Source organism: Macaca thibetana, chromosome 9 (assembly GCF_024542745.1).
Source record: "Macaca thibetana thibetana isolate TM-01 chromosome 9, ASM2454274v1, whole genome shotgun sequence".
NCBI lineage: Eukaryota > Metazoa > Chordata > Mammalia > Primates > Cercopithecidae > Macaca > Macaca thibetana.
The window spans coordinates 46844867-46861389 of NC_065586.1; the positions used below are offsets into that span (position 1 = coordinate 46844867).

Sequence of the window (16523 nt, forward strand, 5' to 3'; positions counted from 1 at the left end):
ACCTCTCAGTTGCTGCACTTCACACAATCATAACTTTATTCTTATTTACGTATATATTTGCTTGAAATCCATCCCCTGCTCACAGAATACAGGTATCTATTTGGGACAATATCAGAAGTACTTTCATATTTGTTAAATAAAAGATGTATATGGATTGTTATCTTTCATTTTCAGAAGCGTTAGTAATCATTCTACATTAAAAAGAACATTGTGTTCCAAGTTGGAAATGCTTCTAAAATGAACTAGATTTAGTGCAAAGTTAAAGTGACTTTATGTATCATTTATTATAGAATCCTTTTGTAGATTTTGTTGTTTTTTTTGAGACAGAGTCTCACTCTGTTGCCCAGGCTGAAGTGCAGCAGCCAATCTCAGCTCACTGCAACCTCTGCCTCCCCAGTTCAAGCGATTTCCTGCCTCAGCCTCCCGAGTAGCTGGGATTACAGGCATCTGCCACCACGTCCAGCTAATTTTTGTATTTTTAGTAGAGATGGGGTTTCACCATGTTAGCCAGACCGGTTTCGAACTCCTGACCTCAAGTGATCTGCCTGCCTCAGCCTGTAAGTTTTTAAGTCAAGATTTTATAATTTACATAAAATGTACCCTTTTTGAGAAAAGTGCAACAAGCCTTTGACAAATCTATATCATGTAATCACCAATACCACAATTAAAATACAGAACATTTGGCCGGGCGCGGTGGCTCAAGCCTGTAATCCCAGCACTTTGGGAAGCCAAGACGGGCGGATCATGAGGTCAGGAGATCGAGACCATCCTGGCTAACACGGTGAAACCCCGTTTCTACTAAAAAATACAAAAAAAACTAGCCGGGCGAGGTGGCGGGCGCCTGTAGTCCCAGCTACTCGGGAGGCTGAGGCAGGAGAATGGCGTGAACCCGGGAGGCGAAGCTTGCAGTGAGCTGAGATCCAGCCACTGCACTCCAGCCTGGGTTACAGAGCGAGACTCCGTCTCAAAAAAAAAAAAAAAAAAAAAAAATTCAGAACATTTTAATCACGTAAAAAAATTTTCACTTTTTGGCTGGGCATGGTGGCTCATGCCTGTAATCCCAGCACTTTGGGAGGCCGAGGCGGGTGGATCACCTGAAGTCAGGAGTTCAAGACCAGCCTGGCCAACATGGTGAAACCCCGCCTCTACTAAAAAAAAAAATACAAAAATTAGCTGGGTGTGGTGGCGCATGCCTTAATCCCAACTACTTGGGAGGCTGAGGCAGGAGTGTAGCCTTTTGTGTCTGACTTCCTTCATGTAGCATAAAATACTTCTGAAATTCACCCACTGTTACTGCTACAGGTGTTAGAAGTTGTTCCTTTTTACTGATGAGTAGTATTCCACTGTATGAATGTACCAGCATTTGTTTATTCATTTACCAATTAATGAGCTTTGGGGTTGTTTCCAGTTTATGTCTATTATAAATAAAACTGCTATCAACATTCACATTCAGGCCTCTGGTGTGGACAAATTTTCATACCTCTTGGGTAAATAATTAGCAGAAGGATTGCTTCATTGTACAGAAAGTATACCCTTAACTTTCCAGACAATTGTCAAACTGTTTTTCAAAATAGCTACACCATTTTGCATTCCAATCAGCAATGTATGAGATTTCTAGTTGATCTACATCTTTGTCACCACTTAATATTGTCAGTCTTAGCTATACTAGTGGATGTGTAGTAGTATCTTACTGCGTTTAATTTGTATATCCCTGTTGATGCTGAACATCTTTTCATGTGCTTGTGTGCCATTCTTTTATCTTCTTTGGGGAAGTGTCTGTTCAAATCTTCTGGCCATTTTTTAAAAAAATTAGGTTGTCTTATTGAGTTGCAAAAGTTCTTATATATTTTGCACAAACACCCTGTATCAGATGTTTTGCCAATCTGTGACTTGTCTTCTCATTTTCTTAACATTGTCTTCTAAATAGCAGAAGGTTTAAATTTTGATAAAGCCTGATTTATCATTAAAAAAAATGATTTGTGCTTTTTATGTACTGAGAAGTCTGCCCAAGGTCACAATAATTCCTTTGGACATTTTCTTTTAGAGGTTTTATACTTCAACTTTTACATTTAGGACTATGCTACATTTCAAGTTAATTTTGTATACAGAGTGAGGAGGTAAGGGCTGAGATTAACTTTTTGGTAAATGGATTCCCGATTTTTCCTGCACCATCTGTTAAATGGATTGCCTTTTTCCAACTGAATTACTTGGGCACTTTTTTTTTTTTTTAATCAATTAACCATATTAAGTGCATGTTCCTTTCTAAACTCCATAATCTGTTCCATTCATCGATACATCTATCCTTACACCAGTACCAAATTGTGATCATTATCGAGCTTTACAGTAAATCCAGAAATCAGGTAGTGATTCCTCTTTGTTTTTCTACTTCAAAATTGTTTTGGCTCTTCTAGTCCTTTGCATTTCCATATAAGTGTTAGAATATACATCAATTTCTATAAAAATTTGCTCTGATTTTCATTTGGATTCAAATGAAATTACACACCAATTTGAGGAAAACTGAAATCTTAATATTGAGTCCTCAGATTTATAAACATCTCCACTTATTTAGGGCTTTATTAATTTCTTTCAGCAATGTTTTATACTTTTCAGTGTGCAGGTCTTGCATAAATTGTTAGGCTTATTCTAAATATTTCATGGTTTTTGATGCTATTTTAAATACTGTTTTTATAATTTCTTAATTGTTTGTTGCTAGTGCATATAAATTCAATGATATTTGTACAATGACTCTGTATTCTGCAACCTGATAAAGTCATATACTGGCTGCACTAGTTGTATCATTCTTGGGATTTTCTACATAAACAATCATGTTGTCTGCATATGAAGGCAGTTTTACTTTTACCTTTCCAATTCAATTAGAGTTATTTAATAAGATGAATTTTAAAATTAGAGATCAGAGTGGGTGCGGTGGTTCACGCCTGTAATCCCAGCACTTTAGGAGCCAAGGTGGGAGGATCACTTGAGGCCAGGAGTTCGAGACCAGCCTGGTCAACATGGCAAAACCCCATCCCTCCAAAAAAACAAAAAACAAAAAAATAGCCAGGCGTGGTGGTGCATCTGGTAATTCCAGCTACTTTGGAGGTTGAGATAGGAATTGCTTGAACTTGGGAAGCAGGGGTTGCAGTGAGCCGAGACTAGGCCACTGCATTCCAGCCTGGGTGACAAAGCAAGACTGTCTCAATACAATTAAAATAAAATAAAGTAAAATGAAATAAATAAACTAAGAAGAGATCAGTTTCTTTCATCGAATACAATTAAAAACTAAAACCTATCTGGATATCTAGCGTTCATAACACAGGTCCTCTCAAATAAGAGTTCCTTCGACCCATAAATTTGAGTATTTCCATATATAAATGAACCTGCTGGGATTATCTTTTTTTCTCTCATACCAAGAATCAGTCCAAATTTGTTGGAATTTATTTGTAATCCCCTTTAAAATTATTTTTAATTGAACTATGTTTTGGTGGTAGTATATTGAGAGAAGCATCCTCTCTAAGAATATCTGTTGAAACTTCTTTTTTATTTCAGAATCTGAAATAGTTACAGTTCCCTCAATCAATCCGTTTAACCTTACAGATGCAAGGAATCTTATACCTGATTCCTCTTTAAGTCGGCTGGTAAAATGCTTAGAGCAAAACTTGTGAGCTAACTCTTGCCTTTCATATAGGACTCCGTGATCTAACTTCCGCCGCCCTTCTCTGTAGGACTCGGTTCCTAACCTTGTTTACAGCTCTATCTTACTTGCCTATTCTATTTTTCTTGGTTCATATTTCTTATTTTTAGCTAATTTCACCTTGCAATAACGCACACCTCTTTCTAAATAAGGAGAAAAAAATGTGTCCATTATTGTTCCCTGATCTGCAATAATTATACTGTCCACCATCATGAGGACACATTCTAAATCAACACACCATTCATGTTTATAGGAACTTTTAACTTACCAATAAAGGTAGTCCAGACCCACTACCAGAACTTTGTGACTGGTCAATAAGGTCTTTTAGTGATTCTCCAACTGGAATAAATGCTTCATCCTGTTCCAAATCACGATTGTAACGACGTCTGCTTGAGATGCTCTTGCAATAATGTCTTTTAAAAAAGCAGAAAACAATCTACATTAAAAATGAAAAACTATAAAACCCTAAGGTTAAGAAAACCTTGAGATTCTCTATACCGTTATCCTTCCCTCAGACAAAATCCTATCCAAATTAGCCTTATCATTGGATAATATATCCTGTTAAATACATCTAGAAATGGAGTTCAGAGTTCCATGTATCATGTTTAAATGGAAAGATGTCTATGGTATATCGGCATGTAAAAAGAAACTATCAAAATCAGATGTGAAGTGTCATCCTAGCTATAAAAAAAATACGACTTCAAATAATCACAATATACATTTCCTTACATTCCAACCCAAACCTTGAAGTCATATTTTCAGACTTTTGCCAACTTGATAGATATGAAACAATGCCTTCTTTTAATATGCTTTCCTCTGGTTACTAGCGAAATTGAATTTTTTTCCACAGCTCAGTTTTTTTTTTTTTCCTGTGAACTGCCTATTCACATTTTTAACAAATACATATTTTTTGAGATAGGATCTAGCTCTGTTGTCCAGGCTGGAATGCAGTGGTATGATCTCAGCTCACTGCAACTTCTGCCTCCCAGGCTCAAGTGATCCTCCCAACTCAGCCTCCTGAGTAGCTGGGACTACAAGCACGTGCAACCACGCCCAGCTAATTTTTTTTTTTTTGTATTTTTAGTAGAGATGGGGTTTTGCTATGTTGCCCAGGATGGTCTTGAACTCCTGAGCTCAAGTGATCTGCCATGTTGGCCTCCCAAAGTGCTGGGATTACAGGTGTGAGACACTGTGCCTGACCAACCTATTTGTGTTTATTGCACATTATTCAATTGAAGTGTTCCCTGAACTCTTCTCCTTATTGATTTGTAGGCGTTCATTATATAATCTGTACACCAAATGTTGACAATTGTGTTTCAAGCATCTTCTCAGTCCGTGATTATCACAGCATTCTCTTTATGGCATTTTTATGTTGGTTTTTAAATTTCAGTGTAGACAAATTAGTTAATCTTTACTCTTTTTGACATATGCTTTTGTCTCTTAAGACAACCACTCAACCCTAACGTCAAGAAATACATTCTCAAGGTTTAAATTTTTTTCTTTTTTTTTTTTTGAGACAGGGTCTCACACTCTGTTGCCCAGGCTGGAGTGTAGTGGCGCGATCTCGGCTCACTGCAGCTTCAACTTTCTGGGCTCAAGTGATCCTCCCACGTCATCCTCCCAAGTGGCTGGTACTACCGGTGTGTTCCACTATGCCTGGCTAATTTTTGTATTTTTCGTACAGATGAGGTTTCACCACATTGTCCAGGCTGGTCTCAAACTCCTGGGATAGGGAGTTGATTTGAGCGTAGGAGTTTGAGATGAGACCAGCATGGGCTCAAAGGAGTCTTCCTGCTTTGGCCTCCCTAAGTGCTGAGATTACAGGTGCAACCCACTGTGCCTGGCCTGGTTTTAACATATTGATTCCCTCATTTAGTCGTATGGTCCACTCAGAATTTATAATATAAAATGGAAACTAAGAAACAAAGTATTTTCCATATAAATAGCCCAATGTACTTAATGATTTTTATAATTTTATTTTTAAAACTTTATATGGGTAATTGACTCAAATGGTTTAAAATTCAAAAGGCACAAAAGGGTATATGGGAAAAAAAAATCTTCCTCCCAGTTCTATCCCTAAGCTGTCAAGTTCACGTCTAAGGAATTGCCTATTCATACTTTTAACAAATACATATTTTTTTAGATAGGATCTAGCTCTATTGTCAGGCTGGAATGCACTGGTATGATCTCAGCTCACTGCAATCTCTGCCTTCCAGGCTCAAGTGATCCTCCCACCTCAGCCTCCTGAGCAGCTGGGACTACAAGCACGTGCCACCATGCCCAGCTAATTTTTTTTTTTTTTTTTTTTGTATTTTTAGTAGAGATGGGGTTTTGCTATGTTGCCCAGGACGGTCTTGAACTCCTGAGCTCAGGTAATTCTCTAAGGAAATAGTCCCTATTTCTTTAGAAACAAAACTACTTCTGGTTTCTCTGGTTATCTTCTGGAGAGACACCGATGCCGTTCTGCATCTTGCTTCTTACCTGGGGTATCATTCCACAGAAGTACACAAGTGTCACCTTTTTCTTTAATGGCTAGATAGTGTTCCACTGTATGGCTGCTAACCATTCACCTACTGGTAATATTTATTTTTCTTTTTCTTTCTTTATTTTGAGATGGAGTCTTACTCAGTCCCCCAGGCTGGAGTATAATGGTACAATCTCGGCTCACTGCAACCTTTGCCTCCTGGGTTTAAGCAATCCTCCCTGCCTCAGCCTCCCGAGTAGCTGGGATTACAGGCACCTGCCACCACATCCGGCTAATTTTTGTATTTTTTTTTTTTTATTAGAGATGGAGTTTCACCATGTTGGCCAGGCTGGTCTTGAACTCCTAACCTCAAATGATCCACCTGATTCAGCCTCCCAAAGTGCTGGGATTACAGGCGTGCACCACTGCGCCTGGCCACCTACTGGTAATATTTAGATGGTTTCTAGTCTTATTGCATGCAAGTGTGAAATACAATTTTCTACCATATCTGTAGTAGGAATTACTGAATTTGGAACTTTGATAGAGTGCCCTACTGACCTCCTGAACGGCTGCACCAGTTGGAATCCCTCCACCAACATATAAGAATGCCTATTTTCCCTACACCTTTATCCCTACCCTTGTGTTATAAACTTTTAGAACTCAGTTTTAAACTTTATCAAATTTTATATTTATAGAACTTAATATTTAATTTTATCAAGCATCTTTATTCGCCTACCTTTGAATGTCATACAGTTCTCCATGGCTTGGCAATGAAAAAGCCATCCCTTGTCTCCTCTCCTTCTCCTATCCAGTTTCCACTTCTTAGAATAAAGAATTGTGACTTTTTGAAGGTTATTTAACATTTACCTCATTCTTTTTTCTTTCTTTTCTCTTTTTTTTTTTTTTGAGACAGGGTCTCACTCTGTCACCCAGGCTAAAGTGCAATGGTGCGATCTCAGCTCACTGCAACCCCCGCCTTCCTGGTTTGATCAATTCTTGGGAACCCCAAGTAGCTGGGACTACAGACACACACCACCACACCAGGCTAATTTTTGTATTTTTAGTAGAGTTGAGGTTCTACTAGGTTGGTCAAGCTGGTCTTGAACTTCTGGCCTCAAGTGATCCACCCACCTCACCCTCCCAAACTGCTGGGATTACAGGCGTAAGCCACCACACCTGGCCCTCATTATTTCTAAATCGCATCCTTACACTGACATTTTAAGTTTTTCAGTATTAGGCTTTAACTATTGACTTACACTGGGGAATATGAAAATTTAACTGATCATTTAACACCCTGCGGCTTCCCAAAACAGAAAATACTTCCATCCTCACCTCCTCCTTACAGTTATATTATTTGCTTAGCTCAACATTCAGTGCTTGTATTATTATGGCTACATAAACTCTATCTACACGCGGCCCTCACTGTATAACATGACTATTGTTTTCTTTCTTGCACACCCTCTTCCCCCTGCCCCAGAGCACAGGCAAAGATCCATTACTTCCGAGCCTCTTGGGGATGTAGAGGAAACGTTCCCTGTGCCCTGACCAGGTTAAGATCCTCTGATGCTGAGGAATAGGAGAAGATGACACCTTCCTCTCTCCTTGTGGGCACAGGATCCTACAGGAGGACCACAGGGAGGTCAGCTACCTCTGTGGGAGGAGGTGCAAGAGCCCTGAGGAAGCTGCACCCTTCAGGTCTAGCAACACAGAACCTACCTAAGGACAACAGGCACGCCCCCCTCACTTTCCACCTGTCCTCTAATGTGAGTAACACGCAACAGCAGATGACTTCTGCAGGAGGAACAAGAACATGGACAGTGACTCCCACAGAGGTGCAACGATGCAGTAAAAGCTGAAAGCTATGGGGGAAGTAGGAACTCAGAGAAAAACACTTCCTTCTGCACCCAAACCCCGACTCGAAGCAAACGAACAGCAGCCCATCGCTGAAGGAATTTGAAACTTTGGGTCTAGCACAGACCCAAACACTAAACAAAACCTTAACCCAAATTGACTCCTACTAGACTGAACACCTCCTGCTTATCAACAGTCTAAGAGGAAGTGTGCCCATTTTCAGGAGTATGTCTCTATCTCAATGTCTGTTCTTCTTTGTAAAACTGATGTATAACAGCTGTACATATTTTGGAGGGTACATGTGATATCTTACGCATGTATACAATGTAAAATGAACAAATCAGAGTAACTGGGATAGCCATCATCTCAAATATTTATCTTTTGTTTTTCTTTGGGTGGGGAAGAGGAGGCAGGGCTCCTGCTGCTTGGGCTGGAGTGCAGTGGCGTGATCTTGGCTCACTGCAACCTCCGCCTCCTGGGCTCAAGCAATCCTCCCACCTCAGCCTCCCCAGCAGCTGGGACCACAGATGTGTACAACCATGCCCGGCTAATTTTTGTATTTTTTTGTAGAGATGTGGTTTCGCCATGTTGTCCAGGCTATATCTTTGTATTGGGAATATTACAATTCTTCTCTTAAAGACTAGCTACTTTGAAATACACAATAAATTACTAACTATAATTTTCCTACTGTACTATCAAATACTAGAACTTATTTCTTATATTAGTAATTGTAGTTTTGTGCCTCTTAATCAACCTCTCTTCATCCATCCAACTTCATCCAACCTCCCTCCCTCCATCTTTCCTAGCCTCTGGTATGTTATTCCACTTACTACCTCTATGAGATCAACCTTTTGAGCTCCCACGTATGATTGAGAACATGTAGTATTTGTCTATGACTGGCTTATTTCACTTAACATAATGAACTCCAGTTCCATTCATGTTACTGAAAATAACAGGATTTCATTCTTTTTCTGGTTGAGTAATATTCCACTGTAGAGATCACATTTTCTTTATCCATTCACCTGCTAAAAGACATGGGTTGATTCCACATCTTGGCCATTATGAATAGTGCTTAAACATAGGGGTGTGAACAGGCCTTCAATATACTGATTTCTTTTTGGATATATACCAAATAGTGGATTGCGAGATCATAGGGCAGTTCTAATTTTAGTTTTTTGAGGGACCTCCGCACTGTTCTCCATAGTAGCTGTGCCAATTTACATTTCCACCAGCAGTGTGCTGTGGTTCCCCTTTCTTCACAGCCTCTCCAGCATTTGTTTTCTTTTTGATAACAGCCATTTTAATTGGGGTGAGGTTGATATCTCATTGTGACAATCTCTGCTATTCTTAACATGATGTACAACATCCAAATAAACTTATGAGACCCACTAAAAAGCAAGGAAAAATCACTCACTGCCAAAGGGGCAGGCAATCAAGAGGACCGGTGGCAGACAGCACTTGTGCTGGAGCTGCCAGGAGGGCCTTTCACAGAACTGTGATTAAAAGGGGAAGGCACCTGGTGAAGGTGGTAACAGGAATACACAGATGGAGAGTCTCAGCAGAGAAATGAAGTCAGACAGGAATGTGAAAAAGGGAAAACATGCTATCAAAGATGAAGAATTAGTTTGATGAGCTCAACAGTACCCAGCTCAGATGGACACACGTGAAGAAAAAAAAAATCTATGCATTTGAAAATAGGTAAATAGAAGTTACCTGAACTAAAATACAAAGAAAAAACGAGTGAGAAAAACTGAAGAATTAAAGAGCTGTGGCACAACACCAAATAATCTCAAATATGTATAATTGGAGTCTCAAAAACAGAAGAGACAGATAAAAGCACAAAGTGTTTTTTAAAAAATAGTAGATAATTTTGCAATAATAATGAAAGATAGCAAACCATAGATTCACTAAGCTCAGTGAAACCCAAAGCAGAAAAAATACCAAAAAAGAAACACACATATACTTCTAAAGGTATTATAGCTGAGTTGTTTAAAATGAAAGATAAAGGGAAAACATTAAAGGACGCCATGAAAAAAATTACATACAGTACACATCAAAGACAAAATGTATGTCAGAAGGTATGCAAGTGGAAGATAATGAGTGACAGCTTTAAGGGAAACGAACTCGAGCCCACCCAGATTTCTACAGCCAGTGAAAATACCTTGGGTAAATGAAGGCAAAAGACTGCAGACAAAAGCTGAGAGGACTTAGAGCCAGCAGACCTGCACTACAAGAGGTGAAAGAAATTCTTCAGGCAGAAGGAATACAGTATCAGATGAAAACTTCTAAACATGTATTTAGAATTAAATACATGGAGAGTGCTGAAAGTAATAAAAATACATGTACATATAGGGCATTTTTTTCTTATTTTTAATCACTTCGAAAGCTGATTGGCAGCTCCTTTTTTAGGTAGTTAGAAAATGTTTATGTTCTTTCTTATAAAAACATTACTTGGCAATTTTTCTTTTTCCTGTAATCACTGCAATTTAAAAAGTCATTCAATTCTTAATATTTAACTCCTGTAGGACCAGGAGTCCCCTAAAGACAATGAGGATAAAGGGTCCATTATAAAGCCAGAAGCAGGCTTTTCATCTGACAAATGCATCTGTGATACTATTTCCCAAGTAGAAATTCTGGGCCAAGGGTGGCTGGCAAACATCAACAAGAGTGAGTAAGTATCCACTGTGTGCCAAGCATGAGGGACACACAAGATTAACCATGGGCACCCTTCAAGATTCAAGAGGAAAGTGGCAATTTAAACAGCCAGCCAGTTGATCATCAATATTAATGGTTAAGTAATCTCTGCTACCACTGAGATTCTTGTTGAATGGAAATGCAGACTTTTGGCAAATAAGCATGAACAAGTAAATGAATACTTGCCAATGTAAAGAAAAATGCAAGATAAAATTAGTAAGTGTTATGGGGGCAGATCACAGGATCTAAGCAGTTTGAAGGATTAAAGGACTACAAAAGAGGATGCCAGAGGAAACAACCAGGAACTGGCGTATGGTACGGAATGATGCCTCGTCCACAGTAAAGGGAGGCCATGGTTCCAGAGAAGGTTTTAGAGAAGGTATCAGTTTTGAGGGTCATGGGTCATGAATGTAAATGTGAATGGAGAATAAATTGCAGACGTATCTAAATTGGAGGAAAACAATCACATCAAAAAAAGGGAAACAAAATATCAATGAGGCAAACAAAACAGACAAACCTTAATATGCTGACGGACAGACCTCTCTTTAATCTTATCCTTTTACGGTTTGCTATGGAGAACAACTTGTGACTTGTTCAAGTTCAACTAAATATGAATGAATATTCCAAATTACAGACTGTGTATATCTGATCAATAATGAATCTTCACATAGACTCAACTAGCACATGAAGTTCAAAAGCTAAATAAACAGGGCAGTCACAAAGTTCTATGTAGTATTTAGTTTAGAACTATAAAAAAGCCTACACGACCAGTTCCTGATGTCTGAGCGTATGTTCTGTGAAGTGTTATAGGTCACCCACTTGAGTGTCCACAGCCTGAGTCTCAGATGAGTGGTATTTTTTGTTCATCTTAAAAGATATTGTTAGTTTGTGTCAGGGTCACTTGGATCCACTTCCAGCTCTTCATTCTCTTATGTGGATTCTTATCTCCACCTGGCCTGTCTTCCCTTCACATTTCTTGTTGGGTAGGTCTAAGGGGGCGGAGTTCTTTCAGGTTTTCTGTATGACTGGAAGTCTTCCCATTACCTTCATTTTTGAAGGATATTTTCTCTGGCTATAGAATTCAAGGTCTGTGATGTTTTTCTTTGGGCACTTTAAAGATGCTGGTTGACTATCTTCTTGAGCGCACTGTTTCCAACAAAAGATCTGCTGTCATCCTCAACTTTGTGCCTCTGTAGATAATCTGCCTTTTTTCCTTCTTGCTTCATTTAGTATTTTCTCTTTATTATCGGTTTTGAGCAATACGATTATCATGTGCCTTAATGTAGTTTTCTTCATGTTTCTTCTACTCAGGGTTTGCTGAGCTTTCAGATATATGGGTTCATGGTTTTCATTAAATTTGAAAAAGCTGAGTGCGGTGGCTCACGCCTGTAATCCCAACACTTCGGGAAGCCGAGGCAGGTGGATCACTTGAGGCCATGAGTTCAAGACCAGCCTGGCCAACATGGTGAAAGCCCATCTCTACTAAAAATACAAAAATTAGCCAGGCTTGGTGGTACACGCCCGTAATCCCAGCTACTCAGGAGGCTGAGGCACGAGAATCGCTTGAACCCAGGAGGTGGAGTATGCAGTGAGCTGAGATTACACCACTGCACTCCAGCCTGGGTGACACAGCAAGACCCTGTCTCAAAAATAATAATAATAGATAAATTTGAAAACATTTGATCATGATTTCTGTATGTTTTTCGTCCCTCCTCTCTTCTGGGAACTCCAATTACATCGATATTAGGCTATCTGAAGTTGTCCCGCAGCTCACTGATTCTCTATTCATTCCTATGTCTTCACGTTCACTCATCTTTTCTTCTACAGTGTCTGTCACCAATTTCATCTAGTATATTTCATCTGAGATATTATAGATTTCATTTCCTAAAGTTTCATTTTGTAATGATCTTTTACAAAATCTTCCATGTCTTGATTTAACTTTTGTACATATAAAATACAGTTCTAACAACTATTTTAATGTCATTGCTAATTCTAAGGTCTGTATCAGTTCTGAGTCAGTGGTTTTGATGGCTTCATTTCTTTCCTCATTATGGGCCATATTTATATGTATTCATTTATTCACAGTATTCATTTACTGAATGGCAGATATTGTGAATTTTACCTTGTTGGATGCCAGATATTTTTATATTCCTATAAATACTGTTGAGTTTTGTTCTAGGATACAGTGACTTAGAAATGGTGTGATCCATTTGGGACTTGCTTTTAGGGTGAGACCAGAGCCATGTTAAGTCTAGGGCTAATTATTCCCCACCACAGGCAAAATCCTCCTGAGTCCTTCAACCAAAGCCTATGAATTATGGGGTTTTCAATTCTCACAGCTGGTGTGAACAGATCCTACTCCCAGCCTCGTGTGAGCACCAAACACTGTTTCCTCAATCATTTCAGGTGTTCTTTCCCCAGGCTTGGTAGCTTCCTCACAACTCCTCGAACTGAGACAGCCTGCTGGCTACACCTGGGCTCCCCTTGTGATGCCCAACCCGAAACTCTGTTCAGGGAGAAGGTGGGCAATCACAAGGCTCAACTCACTTGGTTCCTGTTTCTCATAGATCAGTATCCTTCACAGCCTGATACCCTGATTGGCAGTTGTTAGTATACAGGTAGGGTTTACTAATTATAAGCCTCACTGTAATATAGTCTGCCTGGACCATTTCACTGGGCCCTAACAGTAGTATTTTTAGGTTTCATCTCTTGGGCTGAACAGATTTCCCTAAGAAGAAACATCCTATCTATTGCTTAGAGAGCACACACCTGGCTGATAGGCTTCTTTACTCTGTGGCTGAAGGCACTGCAGGCAGTCTGAAGACACACTACAATGAAAAGTGTAGGTAGCTCTGCGGTAACGCAGCATGGAAAAAAAAAAAAGAAAAGTACAGGTAGCTCATATTACAAAGGGCTGATTTCTGAAATATAAAGACCTTCTATAAATCAAAGAGAAAAAAAATCTATGCAATTCAAGAGAAAAACAGGCCTCCCAAAATGAACACATGATTTAAATAAAAATATAGATGGCTCTTTTCTTAAAAGAAAATTAAAAGCATACTCAACAATATTTTACTATATACATTATAGGCCAGGGGCGGTGGCTCAGACTGTAATCCCAGCAATTTGGCAGGGTGAGGCGGGTGGATCACTTGAGGTCAGGAGTTCAAGACCAGCCTGGTCAACGTGGTGAAACCCCCGCCTTTACTAAAAATACAAAAATTAGCCAGGTGTGGTAGTGCATACCTATAATCCCAGTTACTTGCCAGGCTGAGGCATGAGTATCGCTTGAACCTGGGAGGCAGAGATTGCAGTGAGCCGAGATTACTGCAATCCAGCCTTGGAGACAGAGTGAGACTCTGTCTCTAAATAAATAAATAAATAAATAAAATAATTTATATATTACGGTGCCCTTGTGTAATAAAGAAACCAATGTATAAAAAAAGTATTTTAATATGAAAAATATAAATTCAAATCACCTTGATATATTATCACCTGTCTTACTGGCAAAGATTCAGTTATTTGACAAAAGCTGATTTCTGAAACATAAACAGCTTTTATAAATCAAAGAGAAAAAAATCTATGCAATTCAATGGAAAAACAGGCCCCCAAAATTAACACATGATTTAAATAAAAATATAGATGGCTCTTTTCTTAAAAGAAAAATAAAATAAAATAAAAACATACTCTGACAAAGCTTAAAATAACTGATTGAGCATACTTGCTTGCTTTTACTAGTCCACTAAAACAGTAATGAAGAGTTTTAAACTTCTTTGTCTAACAGCCAAGGAGAAAAGGAGATAAAATAACAGTAAACACTATTGGAATTCATGAAGCAGATGAATGAGTAGTGACTTTGCAGACCCAAAAAGTCTGATTCTTAGGCTAGAAATTGAGAAAACCAAGAAGCAACCAGTTTACACTATGGAGCTCCCCCAAGAACTTCGGAACCGGCCATTGTGGTTATTCCTGGAAGTAAAGTTGACCAAGATGACTGCTTGAAAGTCAATTTTCAGAAAGTCAGACACTGGATTATCCAATACTGTGTTAACAAATCACTCCCAAACTGAGTGGCTTAAAACAGCAATTGTTATCTCACTGTTTCTGTGGATCATGAATTCAGAAGTGACTTGATTGGGTAGCTCAGGGTCAGACATCAGCTGAGACTGCACTCATCTGAAAGCTTGACAGGAGCTTGCAGTCACTTCGAAGGCGGCTCACTCCCAAGGCTTACAGGTTGCAGGCTGGGTATTGGCAGGAGGCCTCAGTTCCTCCCTGTGTAGGCCTCTCTCAGAGCTGAGTGTCCACACAGAATGATGCCTGGCTTCCCCCAGAGTGAGTGATCCCAGAGACCATGGGGAAAGCTGCAAAGCTGTTTATAATGTAGACTTGGAAATCACTTTTGCCATATCCTATTTGTCACACAGATCAGCCCTGATGTGGTGCGGGAGGGGATTGGCCCCAAGGTGAGGAACCCCAGGCAGTGAGAATCACTGGGGGCCATTTGGGATGATGGCTACCTCAGATGTGGAGCTCTCCTCTCCACCCCATCTCCTACTCTGAATAATCATGTGACTTTCCCATCACCTTCCTAACAGAAGATTCCAAGTCTATTATCTGGAAAGACCCAAAACACAGTTTCTCAACTGAGGTACCCCATTGTTGAGGGTGAGGAATTATAATAAAAACAAGGAGGTACGCAAACGTCTTTTCCTCAGTAATCTGAAGTGTTTCCTTTATCATATGCTAAACTGCTTTATGTACTTGGGTTTATTTATGAGTTTACTAACTTGTTTCATTAATCTATCTAGGTCAGTATGATGTTTTATTATTAAAGTTTATATCCATTAGGGACTATCTCTTATCACTCTTCTTTTTTGGCAACTGTATTCTGAAATCGTGGCTACATGCAAACAATTCTGAAGCTCCAAATTTCTAAAGAATTATAACACAGTGGGTTTCTTGGGAGAGACTGAAAATATTCAGATACCAGAAAGCTCACTATTCCATTAATAAGAAAATCATAAGTATTCATGAACATATAAGAAGTATGAAATTGTGCCCAATTAATTAATTGGTAGTAAGGTCCTTTTCTCTTAAGAGAACTATAGTCTAGTTACATAAAGGAGATATACAACCAGAGAACACAAGTTAATGGTTTCTGCAATGGCTTTACAAACAGCGGTTGACATCTAATATTTGACAAAATATTTTGCTTCAAAATAAATATCTTCTTACTTGTAACAAAAGCAGCTGGAGAAGATGATCATAGCAATTATGCAGACAGCCATAGAAATGAGCAAAACCAGCCATCGAATGCTGCCATCAAAAAATGGACCTGACAATAAAAGTAAACAATGAAATAAACAATGAAATGAAAAAATAATCTGAAGTGTTCAATTCTAGGTAGCTTGATAAAACCAGAGAAGATATTTGAGAAGCATGCTCCGACTTTTCTCGGCTAACCTACCTATGACAACAGGGGGCAGTGTGGGTTGCAAATACTGGTTACATAAATTGGTCCGACAACATTCTATTGTCCGGCGTAGCTGGGCTTTTGGAGAATCCTAAAAGAAGAGTAATGATTAAAATTAGAAATTGTTTGGTATTTTAAACTGATGATACGTCATTTTAGTATTCATAAAATACAATTTCTAATTCAGTGAGTGAAAGGGGCCTGCAAATTTTATATATAAAAACGGATTACTGAAAGACTAAAATTTGTGCTGAAATAGTGAAGACTGCAAAATGGCTTTTCTTAAGAACATATCTATGTGGATGGTGTGTTAGACACTAGATTAGAATACCAAACCCGAACTTAGG

At 39.0% G+C, this 16523-nt stretch overlaps 2 protein-coding genes across 26 annotated transcripts in view; both read right to left on the reverse strand.

The window, feature by feature from the left end:
- SNCG (synuclein gamma) overlaps positions 1–16523 on the reverse strand; it is a 389209-nt gene that overhangs the window by 45384 nt on the left and 327302 nt on the right. The window lies entirely within an intron of this gene.
- The window catches only part of BMPR1A (bone morphogenetic protein receptor type 1A), a 164579-nt gene that overhangs the window by 9094 nt on the left and 138962 nt on the right, over positions 1–16523 (reverse strand). For 9 of the 10 annotated variants that reach the window (XM_050803863.1, XM_050803862.1, XM_050803867.1 and 6 more), the window contains 3 exons: positions 16171–16267; positions 15939–16038; positions 3960–4104 (listed from right to left, as the gene is read on the reverse strand). In XM_050803863.1, the coding sequence (XP_050659820.1) occupies positions 3960–4104; positions 15939–16038; positions 16171–16267 (342 nt within the window). Of the gene's footprint in view, positions 1–3959; positions 4105–7871; positions 7947–15938; positions 16039–16170; positions 16268–16523 lie in introns of all 10 variants that reach the window. The other variant, XM_050803871.1, reaches the window with a different exon arrangement.